This window comes from Carassius carassius, chromosome 3 (genome assembly GCF_963082965.1).
Source record: "Carassius carassius chromosome 3, fCarCar2.1, whole genome shotgun sequence".
NCBI classification, from domain to species: Eukaryota; Metazoa; Chordata; class Actinopteri; order Cypriniformes; family Cyprinidae; genus Carassius; species Carassius carassius.
The window spans coordinates 16,356,963-16,375,828 of NC_081757.1; the positions used below are offsets into that span (position 1 = coordinate 16,356,963).

Below are 18,866 nucleotides of genomic sequence, written 5' to 3' on the forward strand. Positions count from 1 at the left end.
GAAATGTTGTGATGACACAAACAGAAACAGCGACCTGCACGTGCACCTATAGCGCGACATTCACTTCACACCAGTGGGTCTTAATAGAGAACATTCTCTCTATTCTTATTCCTTTATTCGCAGCACTAAAGCATCTCCTAACAAAGAGATTGAGACGGACCACGAAGTGAAAACAAAGAAAAGTACAGTCTTATAGAGTCTGTTAGCACACGTCTCACCGAGATCTTTTCGGATCCTCCGCACTTCATCGCGAATGTGCTTGATCCACGTTATAAAGACCATTACTTCGATGCAGAAATAAGGCAGGGCGCACGAGAAATGATCCAGGCCACGCTGGATGTGGAGAACCCGCGCGGAGACGGAGAAGCGACAAGCGCAGGAGACTGAGATCAGAGCGCAGAAAAAAAGACCCGTCTCTGCACCAGATGAGGGGCATGCACCCTCGGTGACTGATATGTTCAGTGAAATTCTGCAAGAAAGTGCCTCAAATAATAATAATACGTTGGCTATTTTGTTCTTCGGCTACTATATATGTGACATTTTATATACACACACACACACACATATACATACATAATATCAGATTGTAGCCATATTTCTGCTAGATTTCTGCTTTAATTTGATAAAAATGTTTATTTATGCCCTGGCCCTATTTAAATACACTCTCTCAAATATTTCTCAAATGTCAGGTAGATGACAAGCTCAACTGCTCAACAGCTAGATGGTTATCTGTCTGAAGTCCCCATCCCCAGAAGTGATAACCCTCTTGCCTACTGGAGAAGTAATGCACTTTCTAGTCCTACAGAGAACAATTTCAAATGCACTTCACCTAAATGCACTTTGTTTTTATGAGAGAACAGTTTTAACATTTTAAAACCTTTCTGCAGGCCAGTAGGCCTGTACATTATTATTTAATATTCACATGAGTGGGATACATTTTTAGTTTGAATTTTATTTTATACTGTGCATTGTTGCAATGTGCTTAATAAATATTTGCATAATTTGTAATTATATATTTTTATGTTTTTTATAATTTATGTAATTGTAATTATCTTTGAAACTTTAATATTAATTTATGCAATTGCAATGTCTTCATTTTAGTAAAGTTAGTACACGGTCATAGCAATAAATGCAATGGTACTAATAATTGGCATAATTTCTTTCGGTGTTTCGGTTTCGGTTTTCGGCCTTGGTTTTCTCTTTTTCGGTTTTCGGTTTCGGCCAAGAATTTTCATTTCGGTGCATCCCTAGCTGATAGTCACTCTAGTTGAGCTCCATGATCATATATGCAGATGGGAGAAACCTACAGAAGAACAAACATCACTGCACTGCAGCACTCCACCAATCTGTGCTTTATGGTGGTGTGGCCAAACTCAATCCTCTCCGTAGTGAAGACGCGCGAAAACACACTTGGACTTTGCAAAAAAGCACCTAAATGACCCTTAGACTCTGAGAAACAAGATTCTCTGGTCTGATGAAGCTCAATTCCAAGCATCATGTTTGAAGGAAACCAGCTCTGCTCATCACCTGCAGAGTAGCATCCCAAAAGTAAATTGTGCTATGGTGCAGTTTTTCAGCGGCAGGGACTGAGGCACTCGGAAGAATAGAAGGAACACTCATTGCACCAAAATATTGAGATCGCCTTAATAAAAACCCAGTCCAAAGCATCCAGAACCTCAGACTGGGCAGAAGGTTCATCTTCCAACAGGACAATGAACCTAAGCACACAGCAAGAGTGGCTTATAGAATGTCCTTGAGTGGCCCATCCACAGCCTGGGATTGAACCCAATCAAAATATTTCTGGAGAATCCTAAATACCTGACAGAGCTTGAGAGGAGAAGAATGGCAGAAAATTGCCAAATGCTGATGGATGAAGCTTGTCACATCATAGTCAAAAAGACTTGAGGCTTTCAAGGGGCTTCAACTAAGTAGTGAGTTATGCAATGTACGTATTTCATTTTTTTTCTTTTTTTTTTTATTAATAAGTTGTGACAGTTTTGTTTTTGCTTTGTCAATATGGTGTATGGAGTGTAGATTGGTATGGGAAAAAAAATAATTTAAAGCAGTTTAACATAAGGCAGCAACATAACAAAATGTGAAATAAATGAATACTTTTGCAAGGCATATATATACACGTATATGTGTGGATGTGTTTTTTTTTTTCATTTATTAAAGTATAATTTTTTACACTCATTACTTTGTGCTATGTCTGTATGTTTAACTGCAGTTAGTCAAGTGAACAACCAGTCAGTTATTACACTGATTTGCTGTTCAAAGTGCCATGCTCTCTGTTGTCCTTGTGCCAGTTAGGCCTAAAAAGTGTGTGAAAGTGTCTTTACATGACCCTCTTTACTGTTCTGTACCTGTATATAGATTCCATACTGGTTCATTCTGGTCCCTTAAACATCCTGATGGTCAACACATTCTGATTGGCAGGAATATTTATAGACCCGCATGTGATGGAACATTAATGCGAGACTTTTTTTTTGTGCATGAGCACATGTGTTCCTGAGGATATATTGGTGTGAGCCAGACAGGGCTGATGGTTAGAGGATGGAAAGATGTTTTGAATGCCACTGATTTATTAATAAAGCCAGCTTTATGAATGTTTCTCAAATTACTCTTGTGTCATAATGATTCTTTCTCTTGTCTTTTTCTTTTTTTTTGCAGCAAAACCGTACAATCAAAGGTGGATTGCATTTTGGTGAGTATTTGAAATATGATGAAACATGTTGATTCACTAAAAATACAACACCAACAAAAATAATCATGCAACTAATCAACAAAAATAACCTGACCTTTAATTGATCAACAAATAACCTGATATTTATCTAATAATATAATATTATGGTTACAAATCTTACAAAACATTACAATAGACATACAAAAATGTGCTTTAAACCATAGTTAATTGTATTAACTGGTTAATTTAAATATATTTGATTCAAGACATGGTGAATTGAATAATCATATAATTGAATTAAATAACATCGGACAGTAACAAGTAAACAAAGCTTGATTTTGTTTGTTTAAAAGGTAGACTGTCGAATTATAAATTACACAAGGTGTGTTAAACATAAAGCCAAGGAGAAGGCGGTTAGGGTTAGGTTAGGGTTGGAGTTAATTGTTAGATAATAGGGTTAGAGGTTAGGGTTATTGTTGTAAGCTACAACAGGGCTGATTGTTGAGTGATAGGAGGAGAAGTGTTTGTAAGTCAAATCTGTCAAATGATGGCATTATACTGAAAAATACTGCGTCTGCTATCAAATATCAAAATACTAAAATGTTTATCAAATACAAAATATTTCCCCTCATTTATGGAGACAAAGAATTCCAAATGGGAAAAAAGATCAGTGACCTTTGTTCCTTTTCTTATAATGCTAGATTTTTTTTTATGCTAGAAATGAAATTCGAGATGATCCTAAAACGGTGTGTGGTCATATGTATGCCATCTTGTGGAATGCCCAGAAAGAAGTCATTCATCTGTATTGGCTGACTTTGCTTTGACTTTTCTATAGTTGTGTTTTCATTCAGAAAGGGTTTGGCTGGTTCAGCACTGACGTTGGTAGAGTAGAGTTCTGTCTTTAAGCGCAGTTTTTCTGTTGTGGTCAAAACAGTGACAAATATGATGATATTAGAATAACAGAGCCACCGCCTATTATGGGGAAGCTAACCCAAAGTATAAAGAAAACTGTGAGACAGAGACACACATAAAGATCACAAGGCCGAGTCCAGAACAGAAACAGTGTTCTTGTGCGCCCATCTTATTAGTCTTTCTGGCCACGTCCAAGCTGGCATACATCCTCACACCTTCGGGACTTTTGTAACAGTGGGCTTCGAAAAGTAAATGTCATTGTTCGCTGCATGCGACATACCCTGCATTGTTTATAGTGAGGAGATCAAGTGTGGTAGAATTTCAGCACTTAAGTTTCCACATTTGTGAATGTTTTCAACATTGACAATAATAATAAGAAATGTTTCTTAAGCACTAAGGAGTAATGGCTGCCGAAAATTCATCTATACCATCACAATAATTCATTTTAGAGAATATTTTAAAATAGAAAACCGCTATTTTAAGTTGTAATAATACTTCAAAATGTTTTCCTGGATTTTAAGCAAATAAATCCAGCCTTGGTGAGCATAAGAAAATTATTTTTAGCAATTTATTGTAATATACCGTATTTTCTGGACTATAAGTCGCCCTTTTTCATAGTTTGGCTGGTCCTGCGACTCATAGTCAGGTGCGACTTATTTATCAAAATTAATTTGACATGAACCAAGAGAAATGAACTAACAGAAAACATTACCGCGGCTGTAGACGATAATGCTTTCTCTTGGTTTTTGGTTCTAAATAAATGCGACTTGTAGTCCGGTGCGACTTATATGTTTTTTTCCTCGTCATGACGTATTTTTGGACTGATGCGATTTATACTCAGGTGCGACTTATAGTCCGAAAAATACGGTAATTGTCTGCGATGTCAAATAACTAGTGTGAAGCGTACTTTAGTTATCATATATTTGAGTGAGGGCTGCATAAAGCGTTGGCTTTTGTCAGTGCGGATGTTTAAGTTGTGCATAGTTGAGGAGGTTCCCATCAGGTAATGTAGGACTGTGGTCAATAAGGTTTTGAGTTATGTGGGGTGATGTGTGAGGGGAAGAGAAGGGGAAAGTGGTTTGTTACTGGCCCCTCAAGGTAATGAGAAACACGAAATCCTCTCTAGATATTAGGCGGTGTGCCCTGTGTCCGCTGCTCACCTCGTCTGTCCTCTCCCGTCCCTCCTCCTCTAGCCTGCCTCTGTTGACCTCTGCAGGATGTTGCCAGCTCTCACTGAGTCTTGCATCAGCCTCCTCGCATGAAACTTTCATTCCATAGAAGTATCCCACAAAGCCTTGCTTTTTAACACTTATTACCTCACATTTACATCTTGCTCACCATGTCACGAAAAAAAAAAACTAATAAAAAAAAAACTCTGTAATATATCAAAATGTTCAACATTCTGTCATAATATTTCAGTTTTTCTGGCAATTTTGGTCAACCAAGAAATTCAGAGCAAACAATCCCTGGTTTAATTAAATTAACATTTAACTCTAGCAGGGCATAATTAGATATTTTTATGTGTGTTAAAGCTTTGTTTGTAACAAACAAGGTTACAGGTCTGATTTATTTTACTGCTTTATATATAAACGGGATAGTTTACCCAAGAATAAAAGTTTCAGATTGTTTATTCCAAATTGGTATGACTTTATTTCTTTCATGGAACACAAAGGAAATAATTTTGAGACATCTGTTCCACATTAGAAAAAGTTATATAGGAACAACCTGAGGGTGAGTATATGATGCTGAATCATTTTTGGGTGAACTGTGCCTTTAAGAAGTTAATGTTAAATGCTGAAGATACAATACAATAATTCAGTTCATTATATCCACTCACTGTTCATTCAGGGGTTGAGGGCCTGACTGTTACTGAATCATCACTTTGTGCCAGTATTGAATTATTCCAGCATCCAGACCTGGAAGAATTTGCTTGTGTAAAGTGTGTAGGCTTGTCAGTAAGAACTGGGTTCAGCCCATCTGAATAATACATGAGTTATTCAAGCATGTCTAGTAGGCTCTGTAGTGCTGAGTAAGGGGTCTGCACACTACCCAGGGGACATTACACCTGTATGAATGAACTGAGTGATGATGAGCTACAGGTTCTTCCAAGCTTTGTCATGACCTGATTGCCAGTGTCTTCATGTTTTCAATAAATCTGTTCCAAAATTAATTTGTGTATAATTCAGATGTCCAGGAGACCTTATTTTAGTCTCTACAGGCATCATAAATATGTATTGTTCAAATGTCAAGTTTGGTTTGTTCACTACTTTTCAAAAATTTGGGGTCAGTTAAATAATTTTATAAAAGGTAATTAATACTTTTATCAGCATTAAATGGATCAGAGGTGTCGGAAAAAGCATTTATAATCTCATCTTATACATTTTCTTTCATCAAAGAATCCTTAACAAAAGAGAAATAGGCTATACAACAGTTTTCCCAGAAATATCAAGTATTTATCGTACTTTACTGTTTTCAACAGTTTTTTTTTTTTAATGTTAACTGACCCAAATCTTTTCCACTGTAGCGTATATGTGTTAATGTTTTTGTTTTCCACATGCTTATTTTTGCCCACCCTTAAGTCCCCCAAGTCCTCTCTTAAATAGGGTTGTTCACTTGGCTCCGAGACGTCTGCATTCTCATGCCATTTTTACTTACCTTTCTTACCCCTCTCCAATGTTAACGCTAACGGCTCTCAGTGGTTGATAACTTTAGCTATTTGCTGGCCATCTTTCCCTTAGCAACGAAGAGACGAATAGAAAAGACAGAAAGAGACACAACTATTCTTAGAATTCGACGGAAAGGGGAGGGCGGGAGAATCAGCGAGTGATGATGCCATCACTGATGAAGAGATGTTTAGGTGACAGGTGCGTTTCCTGACAGTCTTTCCCCAAGTGTGTAGGTATTGTTTATTTTGACATGGCCCTTACCCCAAGGAGATAATTGTGGAGTAATTGTTGGTGTAGACACCATGAAAACAAAGGCTTGTTTACGCTGGTTTAACTGACTGCTCTGATCGCTAAGGGATTAGGTATTCTTCAGGATTATTTTTACCTTGGATGACTTCCTGTTTAGGGTTATGCCGCACAATCCTATTGAAGTCCGTTTATTTTGATTTGCCGCTCACAGCACTTCAGGTCTCAGCCCAGCTTGCTGAGTAAATGCCTCTGAGTTTTAATATTGCATGAAGTTTCCTGGTGGTTGCCAGGTGCAGAAAACCTGTCAAAAATCACTTTAGTATTTCTATCCAATTAATGTTTTCAGTGCTTTAGGAAAGGGGGATGTTTGGGGGTTTAAGTGTATGTTTGCGAGTGAGAAAGAGCGGGTAAGTGAAGATGGGAAGCAGTGCCTGGAGGGAGAGACTCGTGTCTGCTGCTCTCTACTCGGGCAGAATTTAAATCAGCTCTGCCCCACCCAAACATCTCACACATTCTCTTTGAAGAGCTGTTCAGGGCTCTCACACACTTAACAAGAGCTGCCTGTAAGAGAAATAAAGAGACCTGAAGATCAGAATAAGGTCTTTATTGTAGAAAGTGAAAGGGAGTTCATTCGTATTTGTTCATTGCTTTTATTGTTGGGTAGCTGGTGAATCATTTTGACTTGGTAGGTCATATAACACTGACTCTGATGCCCTTCAAACATCTATAATTTTGTAATGAAGTCACTTAATTTCATGCCATTGACACATTGAATATTTATTTGACAAGGAATGCATTTAATTGATCAAAAGTGGCATTAAATGTGTGACATTATATTTAAAATAAATGCTGTTCTTGGGAGCTTTCTATTCATCAAAGAATCCTAAAAATGTATCTCAGTTTCCACAAAAATATTAAGCTCCTGCAACTTTTCAACATTTATAATAAGAAGAAATGTTTCTTGAGCACCAAGTCAGGATATTAGAATGATTTCTGAAGGGTCATGTGACACTTAAGACTGGAGTAATGACTGCTGTAAATGCAGCTTTGCCATCACAGGAATACTTTACAATTTGAATTAAAATAAAATAGAAAACATTCTTAATAAAAAAAAAAAAAAATAAAAAAAAAAAAAATATATATATATATATATATATATATATATATATATATATATATATATATATATATATTTAACATTTAATATATTTTTGCTATACCTTTTTACTGAAAATAATGGACCTCTTTCAAAACATGGAAATCTTGCCAAAAATTGTAGTATGATTTTTTTTTTTTATTATATAGTCTGATTAAACTTGTAAACAGTTAAACTTTTACTTTAAAAAAAAGTAAATACATAAAATTGTGAATTTGTTCATTTTGCATCAGAATTATTTGTGCTTCTAAAGACAGTTTTCCGCTGCATTTGTGACCCTCTCTGTGAAAACCCAGCTAAAGTCATGTTTTTTGTGATACTGTTTTCTACATAAGATCTTCCTTCATAAGGTAAAGAACATTCTTTGAAACTGTAACCTTTATATCTTTAATATTGACTGAGCAAGGCAATGTCAAAGATGAAATGAATGGTTCAAATCAAACTTTGATTTGATTCGATTTTTAGACTTTCGCCTGGATTTCACAGAGAGGGTCACATTTCATATTCTTGAAACATGCATGACATTATAAATTTCGTAATACTGAGCACACATCATCTGTGTTTCTGTTGCTTTGCAGCAAGATGTGGAGAATCTTACAGACATTGAAAAACTCTACCTCTATCTGAAGTTGCCTTCTGGACCCAGCAGTGGCAATGAGAAAAAGTGAGTGATCTTTATCGTGTTCTACTAAATTACATTCAGGCAAAATTAATGCAAATTCAGGGCATTGCAACCCTTCAGAAATGATTTTATCTTCTTTATCATATTGCATTTTGCTAAGGGTAGGGGAAACACAGCTGCAAAACAGTATCTGTGGCTACCAACTATACAGTCATTCAAATTGTATTGTTAAATGCTTTCCTCTCAGTGAGCAGAGCTCCATGTCATCAAGTCGTACCCAGCAGTTGCATGCATTTAGCTGGATTCGCAGCCACCTTGAGGAACATCCTGAAACATCGCTGCCTAAACAAGAAGTCTACGACGAGTACAAGTAAGTTAGGATTCCTGTGCCGTCGTGCTTTCCCCATTCACCTAAAACTCAAATCATCTGGAAGAGATGGAATATGTATATATGTATAATTTACTTTAACAAGTTGTTTTACACAGAACTTGAGAGTCCTTGTGGTCTCTGTGCATATTCTAATTGATTTTTTTAAATGTGTGTGCTTCACAGGAGTTACTGTGATAGCCTGGGGTATCACGCTCTCAGTGCTGCAGACTTTGGAAAGATCATGAAGAACGTCTTTCCCAACATGAAGGCACGTCGACTTGGCATGCGAGGCAAATCCAAATATCCTTCAGTGGAACTTTATGTAACAATCCCACCCCCCTTCTTTCCAGCCCCGCAAAGCATATACACGTTCCTGTCCCTGAACTCTGTGTACTAAAACACCTGTTGCTGTAATTCATGTAGGCGCTATATATAGATCAGAAATTGAATCAAATAAAACTTCCTCCTCCTCCTGTATAGCAAACCCCTTCACTTTTGGCTGCCAAATGCTTGATCTTGAAAAGACATTCATTTCTGTACAGCCTTGCAGTCGAGATCATTTCTCTACGGTAGTACAGGCTATAGTCTTATTAACTTAGGTAACATAATTTGAAATAAAAATATATATTTTTTTACATTATTCTAGATTTGACCATGATATATAAATTAATCATCTTATTTCATAGTTTTGTTAAAAAATATCATAAGAGAAAGCAACAAAACAACATCATATCTTTAGCTGTTGCGACAAATCTCAGAAATGATGATGTGTAACTGAGGTCATGGTTATTTTGGTTTTAAGTAAGGCAGGGTTAAAAGTGCATTTGTGAGTGAGAATTATATTTTTACTTTCAGAGTGGTGCGTCACTGAAATAAACCATGCTTGTTATTGATGGTCGCCACTGCCACGGAAACCCAATCCTCACCAACACCATTATTCCAGCAGAGGACCTCTTGTATTTTCTTATCCTAGAGAAGTGAATAAGATGATTCTTTTTAATGATTCTTTTTTTCCATTCAGCTCTGCAGTAGTCATACCTTTTTGGTTTGTGAACGTCATGTTTGATGTAATGCCATACACAGTGTGCATCTAAGAACAAAAACTGGCAGTTTGTCAGCTTCCCGTCTGAGCTCTGTGAGATGCTCGGTAAAAAAATGAGGTTAAAGGAATGGTAGAAGTACATGAGCTGGAAACCCACTATAGACCTGCATGCAGTCTCTTTACATACCCAAAAGAGTAGATGGGTTAACAGTAAATTATTGATGTTGTATTTTTGGTTTGGTGTGTCATAGTCTTTACTTGTTACCAACACCTCTGCCCTGCATGGCTTATGGCACTGGCTTGGCCTCAGTTGTGCCTTTTACATATTGACATTGATTAAACAAAAATAATATTTTTATTCCATACCATTAACAAACATTATTATGTTATTTGCTTCATGCCAAAGAGATCCAATACATTGTTTGATATGTGGACATCCACATACCTTTTATTTGTTTAATGGAGAGATGTATTTCCTTGACTTCTGTGAATGTATTGCTATAGTGGGCTTAGAAAGAAGGCTTTTGTTCACATGCCATCTCTTCCCAACCTAGATCTTCACAAATCAGGTGATGGGGTGAGTAACTACTCTTCTTTATCATTTAGTTATTACATATCTTTCTTTCTTTCTTTCTTTCTTTCTTTCTTTCTTTCTTTCTTTCTGTATGTTCTTTTCTTACCTCTGTTTAGCTGCAATTGTCGCTCTTATTTTAGATATAACTCAAACAATGGCATGTGTCAAAGTCTAGAATATTTTCTGTTCTATTGAAAACTTCTGATTCAGTTCTTTCACTTTTCATTATCAGTGTGAAGTGTTTGAACCTACTGGTCAACTGTCCAGTGCAGAAGATGAGGTGCGCGTGGCCGCATGTGGGTTGGTGTGCGAGTGGGCACAGAAAGTGCTGAGTCGGCAGTTTGACAGCGTTGAGGATCTGGCTCGATTTCTTTTGAACAGCCACTATATTGGAACTAAGTCTGTGGCTGCTCTTACTGTGATGACCGGTTCCCCATCAGGTACAGTAAACTTGTAATAGCCCATCAGTTGTACCTAAACTTGCAAATGTCTCCACCTTGTGGCTAACAACCACAAGACAAAGCTAAAAATAAATGGCGTTTTTTTTTTATGTCGTCATGGTTCTATAATCGTTTCTCTTTTCTTTCCCACAGGAGCAAAATTGTCCATTCAATCATCTGCATTTGCTCCCACAACCGATGCAAACTCATTCCAACAACAGGTTAAAACCCTGGTCTCACCCTCAGTAGATGCCAAACAGCAACTACAAAGGAAGATCCAGAAGAAGCAGCAAGAACAGAAACTGCATTCTCCACTCCCTGGTGAAGCTCAGGCCAGGAGGGCAGATGGGGGCATAACTCCTGGTGCAAGAACAGGCATACCCTGTGGAAGTCCTGCTCTGCTCTCGCCTCAACCTATTGGGATTGTGGTTGCGGCTGTTTCCAGCCCTATCACGGTAAACTATGACTTTCACACAAAAGACAAAAAGTGACAAATTACATTTTAAAGAGATAGTTCTGTCATGAATTACACACCCATGAATTTGTGTTGTTTCAAACCCGTAAGACCTTCATTCAGCTTTAAAAACAAATTTAAATATTTTGATGAAATTCTGACCCTGCATAGACAGCAACACAACTGACATGTTCAAGACCCAGAATCGTAGTAAGCACATTGTCAATATAGTCCATGTGACATCAGTGGTTCAACGTTAATTTTAGAAACTACGAGAATACTTCGAGAATATGCAAAGAAAACAAAAATAAGGGCTTCATTCAACAATTTCCTAATCTCCCTGTCAATCTATGATGTACGTTCACAAGAGTACCACACTTGCAAATAAGGCACAGTGCCATCCGGGTTCTATGTTAGAACGCCGGCTCCTGGGTTAGCAGCATCACATGCATGCGTGGCACTGTCATGAATGCATGTCAAAGACAGACAGGGAAGAAGAGAAATTCTTGAATAAAGTTGTTATTTTAGTTTTCTTTGCGCACAAAATAAAGTATTCTTGTAAATAAAATTATGGTTGAACCACTGATGTAAAATGGACAATTTTAAAGTTTGCTGTACTTTCTGGGGCTTGAACGTATCAGTTGCGTTGCAGTCTTGGAGGGTCAGAAAGCTCTCAGATTTCATCAAAAATATCTATATTTGTTTTCCAAAGATGAATGACGGTGTTAGGGGTTTGGAATGATAGTAATTAATGACAGAATAAATTTTTTGGGGGGGAACTAGCCCTAATTTATAGTAGTACCTGTTCTTTGACTAATATTTCTCATTCCTCCTTTTTTGTATTTCCTGCAGGTTCAGAGGAGCAGGCAGGTGTTGTCTCCTAGCCCTGTTCCCATTGGAGCTGCAGACAGCAAAGTTCTTCCTGTAAACTTTCAAGTGGTTACCCAGTCAGTGCACCCTGTGAAGCAGTGCCCCAAGACACCTCATAATATCTCGGCTAGTCCGATAAGCGACCGGTCAGCCCGTCATCGTTATGCCCAAATCCTGCCCAAGCCATCTGCCTCAAGTGGCATAACCCTGCGCTCACCAACATTGCTTATCACCAACAGCCCCATCAAGACGGTAATGTCAACTCCGCACGTCAGTTCGGTCAATGTAGTCAAGATGACAACTATATCTCTGGGCTCTAATGGCAGTGGGACCAGCACACTATCCGATACCCCTGCTAGCAACAAAGTCAGACCTGCATCTGCTGGAGTTGCCAGCATCAGTGATGATCCACAGCCAGTTACGCGTGTTCGCAGTGGGTCTATAGCTGTAATGCCATCTGTTTTGGCAAGGTTAGGCCGCTCAACATCCACGACCCCTGTCATCGACACTAAAACAAATACTGAAGCCATAATTGGAAGTGGTCAAGAGCACGGTGGTACACGTAGACTGGCAACCACTCTGGACACCGTTGGTAGTGTACAGCGGTCAGGGATATTCAAACCCAGAGCGGCTAGCGTACCCACTCCTCTTGACAAGGACTCTCTGGGATTGGACACTCTAACAGGGACCAAATGCAGTGAGAGGACACTCCTTAGTGTCAAAACTCTGGCTGCTGGCAGCAATAATTCGTCCAACACTAATGAAAGCACTTTGTACCAGAACACAAGTAGCACTCAGTCATACAGTGGTAATGGGGTTGTGACATCACCCAAAGATGCAGTGTTGGCAACCAGGAGCCCTCACAAAAGACCTGGCTTATGCACTGATTTGAGCCCAACACCTGTTAAAAAAGCCCATATTTCTGTTCTACCAGCAGGTGGATCCGATGGACTGAAGTCGAACATAATGGCAAAGCAAATTCCAAGATCAAGCACTCCTATAAGGACAGAAAGTGCACCTCTCAACGCGACAGGCAAAGCTACTGCATGTCCGGTCAGGAATACTGGCTTCCAGATCGTTCACAGGCCTCAAAGCATCTCCCAGGGAAGATGGGAAGGAGCTTCATCAGTAATGGATTACAGAGTTTCTGTCACCTCTACAGCAGGTCAGGATACTTCAGTGGGGAATACCATGTTTCAGACTGTTTGCAGACCTCGAAGCATCTCCCAAGGGAGATGGGAAGGATCTTCAACAGGTGTCGAAGGTAGAGCTGTGGTCACCCGAACTGTTAGTGCTCCAGGACAGGCTTTGCTACAACAAGTCACCAAAAACTCACAGGATTTGCTTATAGACCAGTCTGACTCTTCTGCAGCATATGAACTGAAGAGTGTATTTTGGGATAGTGAGCTGCAAGATGCTACTCAACAACATCAGGAAGTTTATGGCCCACAAATGGTGTCTGAGTCAAAGCAAATGTCCACCCCATTGATGGAGCCCCTTCCTGCAATTGCTCAAGCCTCTTCCAACCAGCAGGCTCAGATGAGTGACTATAGAACCCAGGCCAACCTTAGCTACTTTCCGTTTGATGATGACATGACCCAGGATAGCATTGTTGAGGAACTTGTACAAATGGAAGAGCAGATGAAAATTAACAGTAGCATACAAAGTTTCAGCAACTGTGTGGATAATTCACTGCAAGGCCAGCAACAAACCATGCAGACTACCATGATGTCCACCCTCCAGACCAACACCCTGTATTACAGCTCTGCTCATAGCAGCAGCACCCCAATCCAAACACCCACTCCTACACCTACTCCCACTTCTGAGATGATCGGAAGTGGTCAGGGTATGATGCATGAAAGCCCCTGTTCACGCTTAGCCCCAACCACTCCGGTCGACAGCGCTCTTGGAAGTAGTCGGCAAACACCTATTGGCACTCCCCACTCCAACTGCAGCAGTAGTATCCCACCAAGCCCTGTGGAATGCAGGAACCCTTTTGCCTTTACTCCTATTAACTCCAGCATCACTGGATACCACGATGGAAGTACCGTCTCCTCAAGCCCTGTCAAGCCCATGCAAAGACCAATGGCCACACATCCAGATAAGACTAAACTGGAATGGATGAACAGTGGGTACAGTAACAGTGGTGGGAACACCAACAATGGCATTAGCATTCTGCCCAGCTACCAAGACCTAGTAGATGACCATTTTCGAAAGCCTCATGCCTTCGCCATCCCAGGCCAGACCTGTCAGTCGCAAAACAGATATAATGACACTCATATCAGCCGCTTGACACCCATTTCGCCTGTCCAACAACAAGTGGCAAGCATGGCTAGCCTCAACAGGAAAGAGGGTTTTGCTGTTCCAGCACCCCTTGACAACAAGGCCAGCTCAGGGTCTGGAACATTTCGATGCCGCAGCGTTAGCCCAGCAGTCAGACAGCGCAACTTGAGCGGGACCCAAAATCCCAGTGTTCCCCACTCTGTGGTCTCACCTTTCAACTCACCTGTAACACCTGAAGTGCTAAACATCTTTTCTAACAGTGACCCTGATGCAAGCATCAGCAGCATGGCACAGAGGAGTCAGTCTGTTCCAGTCACAGTGATGATGCAGTCTGAGGTTCTACCCATGCAAGCAGGCCAGCAGATGAATACCAAAAACATCACCAATGTCCTCATCAACAAAATGGATGGCGATGGAGATGACTCTGTACGTGGCCTCGGAATCAACAATATGCCATCCAACTACACTGCCCGCATGAATCTCACCCAGATTCTGGAGACCACCACAGTGCCCAGCTTTCCTGGTAGTGCCAGCCGCCAAGCTCTGATCTCGCCTTGTTCATCAGCCTTTGAGTCCCAGAAGTCTGGTTACCTCATGAAAAATGCCAGAGAGGAGCCAATGAGCTTCTCTGTAGATGAAAGCCAAGCACAATCAGCCTCAGGGGAGCACCAGTCGCGACAACAGCAGCAGCAGCAGCACTTAGGCAGACGGCAGCTCCTTGGAAAGAAACAACAGAGTCAGGCCATGCTTTTGCCTCTACAGCAAAGCCTCCAGCAGCATCAGCACCAGCAACCCTTGGATTTAGACAGAACTGTTAAAGATCTTTTACATGAGGAAAGCTTGAATGCTGGCTGTGTGGGGCAAGGATCAGAGCTCCGTGCTGGGAGTTCAGTGTTTCCCAGCGATATGCGATTAACCTCTGAGCTTACCGGTAGCATAAGTGACTTAAATACATTGGACACCAACCTTCTTTTTGACCCCAGTCAACAGCAAGGACAATATGAAGACTCCACACTGGAAGAACTGAAGAACGACCCACTTTTTCAACAGATATGCAGCGAGACTGTGAATTCTGCGGGCTTTGACTGGTTGGAGAACAAAGACCAGGCAACAGTGGAAATGTTGGGTTAATTTGTGCTTTTGTGTTGTTTTGCTATTTGGATAGGTTTCCATGTATGTATTTTCGAAATCTCATCAATGTATATATTCGTCTCGTCGTGCAGCACCTACTGCTATGAGCCCCTGGACGTCACAACACAGGTCTATATTGAAGTGCCAGCCTTAACAGAAATGATTGCCCTTTCAAGATTGCTGGTTCTTTGTCTCAGTGGTTTTTGAGAAACAGCCTAACCTAGAAATACTGTCACACCTGCTCTTTCTCACCAGTTTTGCAAGAAAACACGTCAGAGCTTTACATAAGAAGTCATCGGAGACATCTTTATGCCTCTACACTGGTATGTGCATTGTGCATCAGTTACACTATTTTTATATAATCCTTTGAACATTTTGCAGTAAAAGGGTATTGTATGGAAGATTGGAAAATAACTTCTTTTTAACCCTTTATCTTGAAGAAAAATATTTGTATTTTGAGGTAACACCAGCTATAAAGAGGTACTGTACCTCATCTAATTAGCTTTTTCACTCTGTAAACAAAATCGGTGCTTCCATGTGCAGAAAATCAGCTTTGAACATGTTGAACATCTGTATTGTCTTTCAGTAAACAAAGAATAAGGGAAGATCCCATTTGCAATGTTAAACTTTCAGGCGATGCTTAATATTGAAATAGAACAGCTTATACCTGCAGCCGCTGTTTACAAAGTAATAAATTATTTCACACAAATGTGCCACCATGTTAGAATTCGTAACATGAACCAGTAAACAATTTACATTTGCAGCTTTATTCTTATTGTCAACCACTATGTCAATTGGGAAGTATGCATCTACTTGCCCAAAATCGCTTGTTACATAAATGAATAAATGAGTGCACTTTTGAAATTTTAACTTACTTATGCTAAAACTTACGTAAATTGAAAGGTAAAAATATTGACCTATGTAGGTTTTTTTCACCCCTATAAGCTGCATGTCAGGTTTCCCCAACCTCTAAATTGGAAGATATCAATCAGATTTTATCCAACAGAAAAAGCTGGGTTTAATTTAAACCCAGTCAATGAATGATCATGGCACTGGTTATTGCACTAGCTGGCACCTTAATATTGCATTTGCTATTCGAATATGGATTTAAAATGGAAGAATTAGAAGTAGAAATTGGTTGGTTAATCGTAACTGGTGAAACAAAAATGCCAAAGTATAGTTGTAAAAAAAAAAAAAAAAAGTTTTAAAACAGTTGTCAAACTATCCCAAATGTTATTGTTAACTATGCATTTATGTGGCCAAAAAATAGATGAGTAGACACTTTTCTGACTTTGTATTAATTTTCCCCAATGTCGTTTGGCAGTTTGCATAAATGAGATTCATTGAAGTATATATTGTCTCGTGCACATGCCTTGTTTTGGCATTTTCAACGACTGTTTTCTACTTGAGCACTTCATTCAGGAACTTCTTTATAACATGCACTAATAAAGAGCCTTTACCCCTTAATCAAACCATCACACCAGCTGTAAAAACATCAGGAAACTGAAAATACCCAGATCACATTAACAATAAATGAGCTCAGCGCTAATATCAGATAGCCCCCTGCCCCCACTCGCTTTGAAAGCTGGAATGAAGACATTTCAGTCAAAGGGCCATAACTGTACTGAAGTACTTGATTAGTAGTCTGCTTTCAGAATAGCAGATCTTAAGATACACTTTGTTACTGAGTGCGGTAGTTATTGAATTCAATCTTAGCCTTACTTCCATACCAAAGTTTTGTAATTACTGAGAAAAAATAGGAATTCTACCTTTTTAGCATCACCACTTTCAAATTAAATTCTTACCCCAGTTTTTAAGATGCATGTTTTAAAATGCATTTATGAAAATGTCACCCAGGTTTGGGGCAAATGGGGCCAAGATCGTGGGGTTGAAAAGGGAATTTGTTTTATGCATAATTGTGTCACTTGCATATGACCACTGTAGCACTTGAATTTTATTAACATGGCATGTCAGACTTCATGCTTCTGGTATTTATAGGATGAAGAAAGTCCACTATGGAATTTCTGTTTGTTGTGACGCTCTGTAAATAAGCTCCATTTATAAAAGAAAAAATTACACTGTATTACAAGTTTGACTAACATTCTTGTTGACAATATGACCATGATGATAGTGACCCAGTGGTCTTTGACAATGTTTTTGTTTTGTTTTTGTTACAATTAATAGTTTACATAACTAGACATCTCTTGTATAGATATAGCTTGTTGTGAGTTTTAATTTTCAAGCTTTTCTTCTCATTTATTTATTATTTGGCTTCCAGTTTTTGTTCCCACATAAGAGTGTGCTTTTGTGTGAGAATATAGCATGGGTTTTAACATGTGTTGTGGTTTTTTCATATCCATTTATTTATTTATTTTTGCACAGGGTTAAGCAGTTAACACTGGAAATGTAACAACTGAAAATTCACTTCAAAATTCATTTCAAAGTTCTTCTCAAGTTGAAATTCATTTCAAAGTTCTTCTTTTTATTGCACTAATTTCATTGAGGAACTTTGGCTTTGGGAATTTCAGTGCAATACATGAAGCCCCAGTGTTTTGAGGAGCTACTGTTTGGGGGGTTAAAGTAAAAAAGTGTCCGTTTGTGTTCTTATGTTCAGGAGCCCTTTGAGGATCTTGTTAAGAAATGCTTACATGTAAATGAGTGAAAGCAATTGAAATGTTCAATTAAAAACATTTAAATAATCCACTGTTCATTTACACACAAAAAAAAAGTTAAATTTGCATTTGATCTCTGTACATGTCATGACTTTATTTACAGTAACATGAGTATTTCTGTCCAACAGAAGAAAATTCACTTGTGACATAATTTGTTTTCTTTTAAAAAAATGTCTTTATCATTACTATTTCCTTCCTGTTAAAAGTATGTAAACGTTTGTTTTTTGAACAAGCACTACTATTTCTACTTTAATGAAGAAGCAGGCCAGAAACGTGACTGTATGATTCTTTGACTTTGACTTGGTAGAATTGTCCGTTCTATTCCCTCGTGTTGTTATTGTTTATGTACAGACGCTTTATGGTAGCTTGATGAAATTTGTTATGTAATTTCAGCAAGATTTTCTTCATTCTTTTGTATTGAAAGTGCTTACTGATGTTGAGATTTTTTTTAAAGTGGTTTTAAAAACCAGTAAACATTTTGTAAAGTATGGCAAATAATTTGTTCTCTCTGTTTCAGACTATTTGGAAAGCCAGGATTGTCTTGTGTAAAAATAATACAACACATCTCATTTGAAATATTAATTGAAATGGTTCTGTGTGAAGAATGCAAAGCTTAGCTCTGGATTCAAGTCCTGCCAGTATTATTTTAGAATAAAGTCAACCAGTTCAAGCTGTACTTTGAGCATGAACCTTTATCATGTACAACCAACCTATTGAAACTGATATAACAGGGATTTATGAT

The 18,866-nt window shown here is 38.8% G+C and overlaps 1 protein-coding gene across 1 annotated transcript in view; it reads left to right on the forward strand.

The window, feature by feature from the left end:
• rfx7a (regulatory factor X7a) overlaps positions 1-15,853 on the forward strand; it is a 31,130-nt gene extending 15,277 nt beyond the window's left edge. The window contains exons 2-9 of the mRNA XM_059531521.1: positions 2,671-2,704; positions 8,245-8,330; positions 8,536-8,658; positions 8,842-8,958; positions 10,193-10,277; positions 10,507-10,714; positions 10,868-11,169; positions 12,021-15,853. Coding sequence (XP_059387504.1) covers positions 2,671-2,704; positions 8,245-8,330; positions 8,536-8,658; positions 8,842-8,958; positions 10,193-10,277; positions 10,507-10,714; positions 10,868-11,169; positions 12,021-15,452 — 4,387 coding nt within the window. The 3' untranslated portion in view covers positions 15,453-15,853. The remainder of the gene's footprint in view (positions 1-2,670; positions 2,705-8,244; positions 8,331-8,535; positions 8,659-8,841; positions 8,959-10,192; positions 10,278-10,506; positions 10,715-10,867; positions 11,170-12,020) is intronic.
• Positions 15,854-18,866: the final 3,013 nt, after the last annotated feature.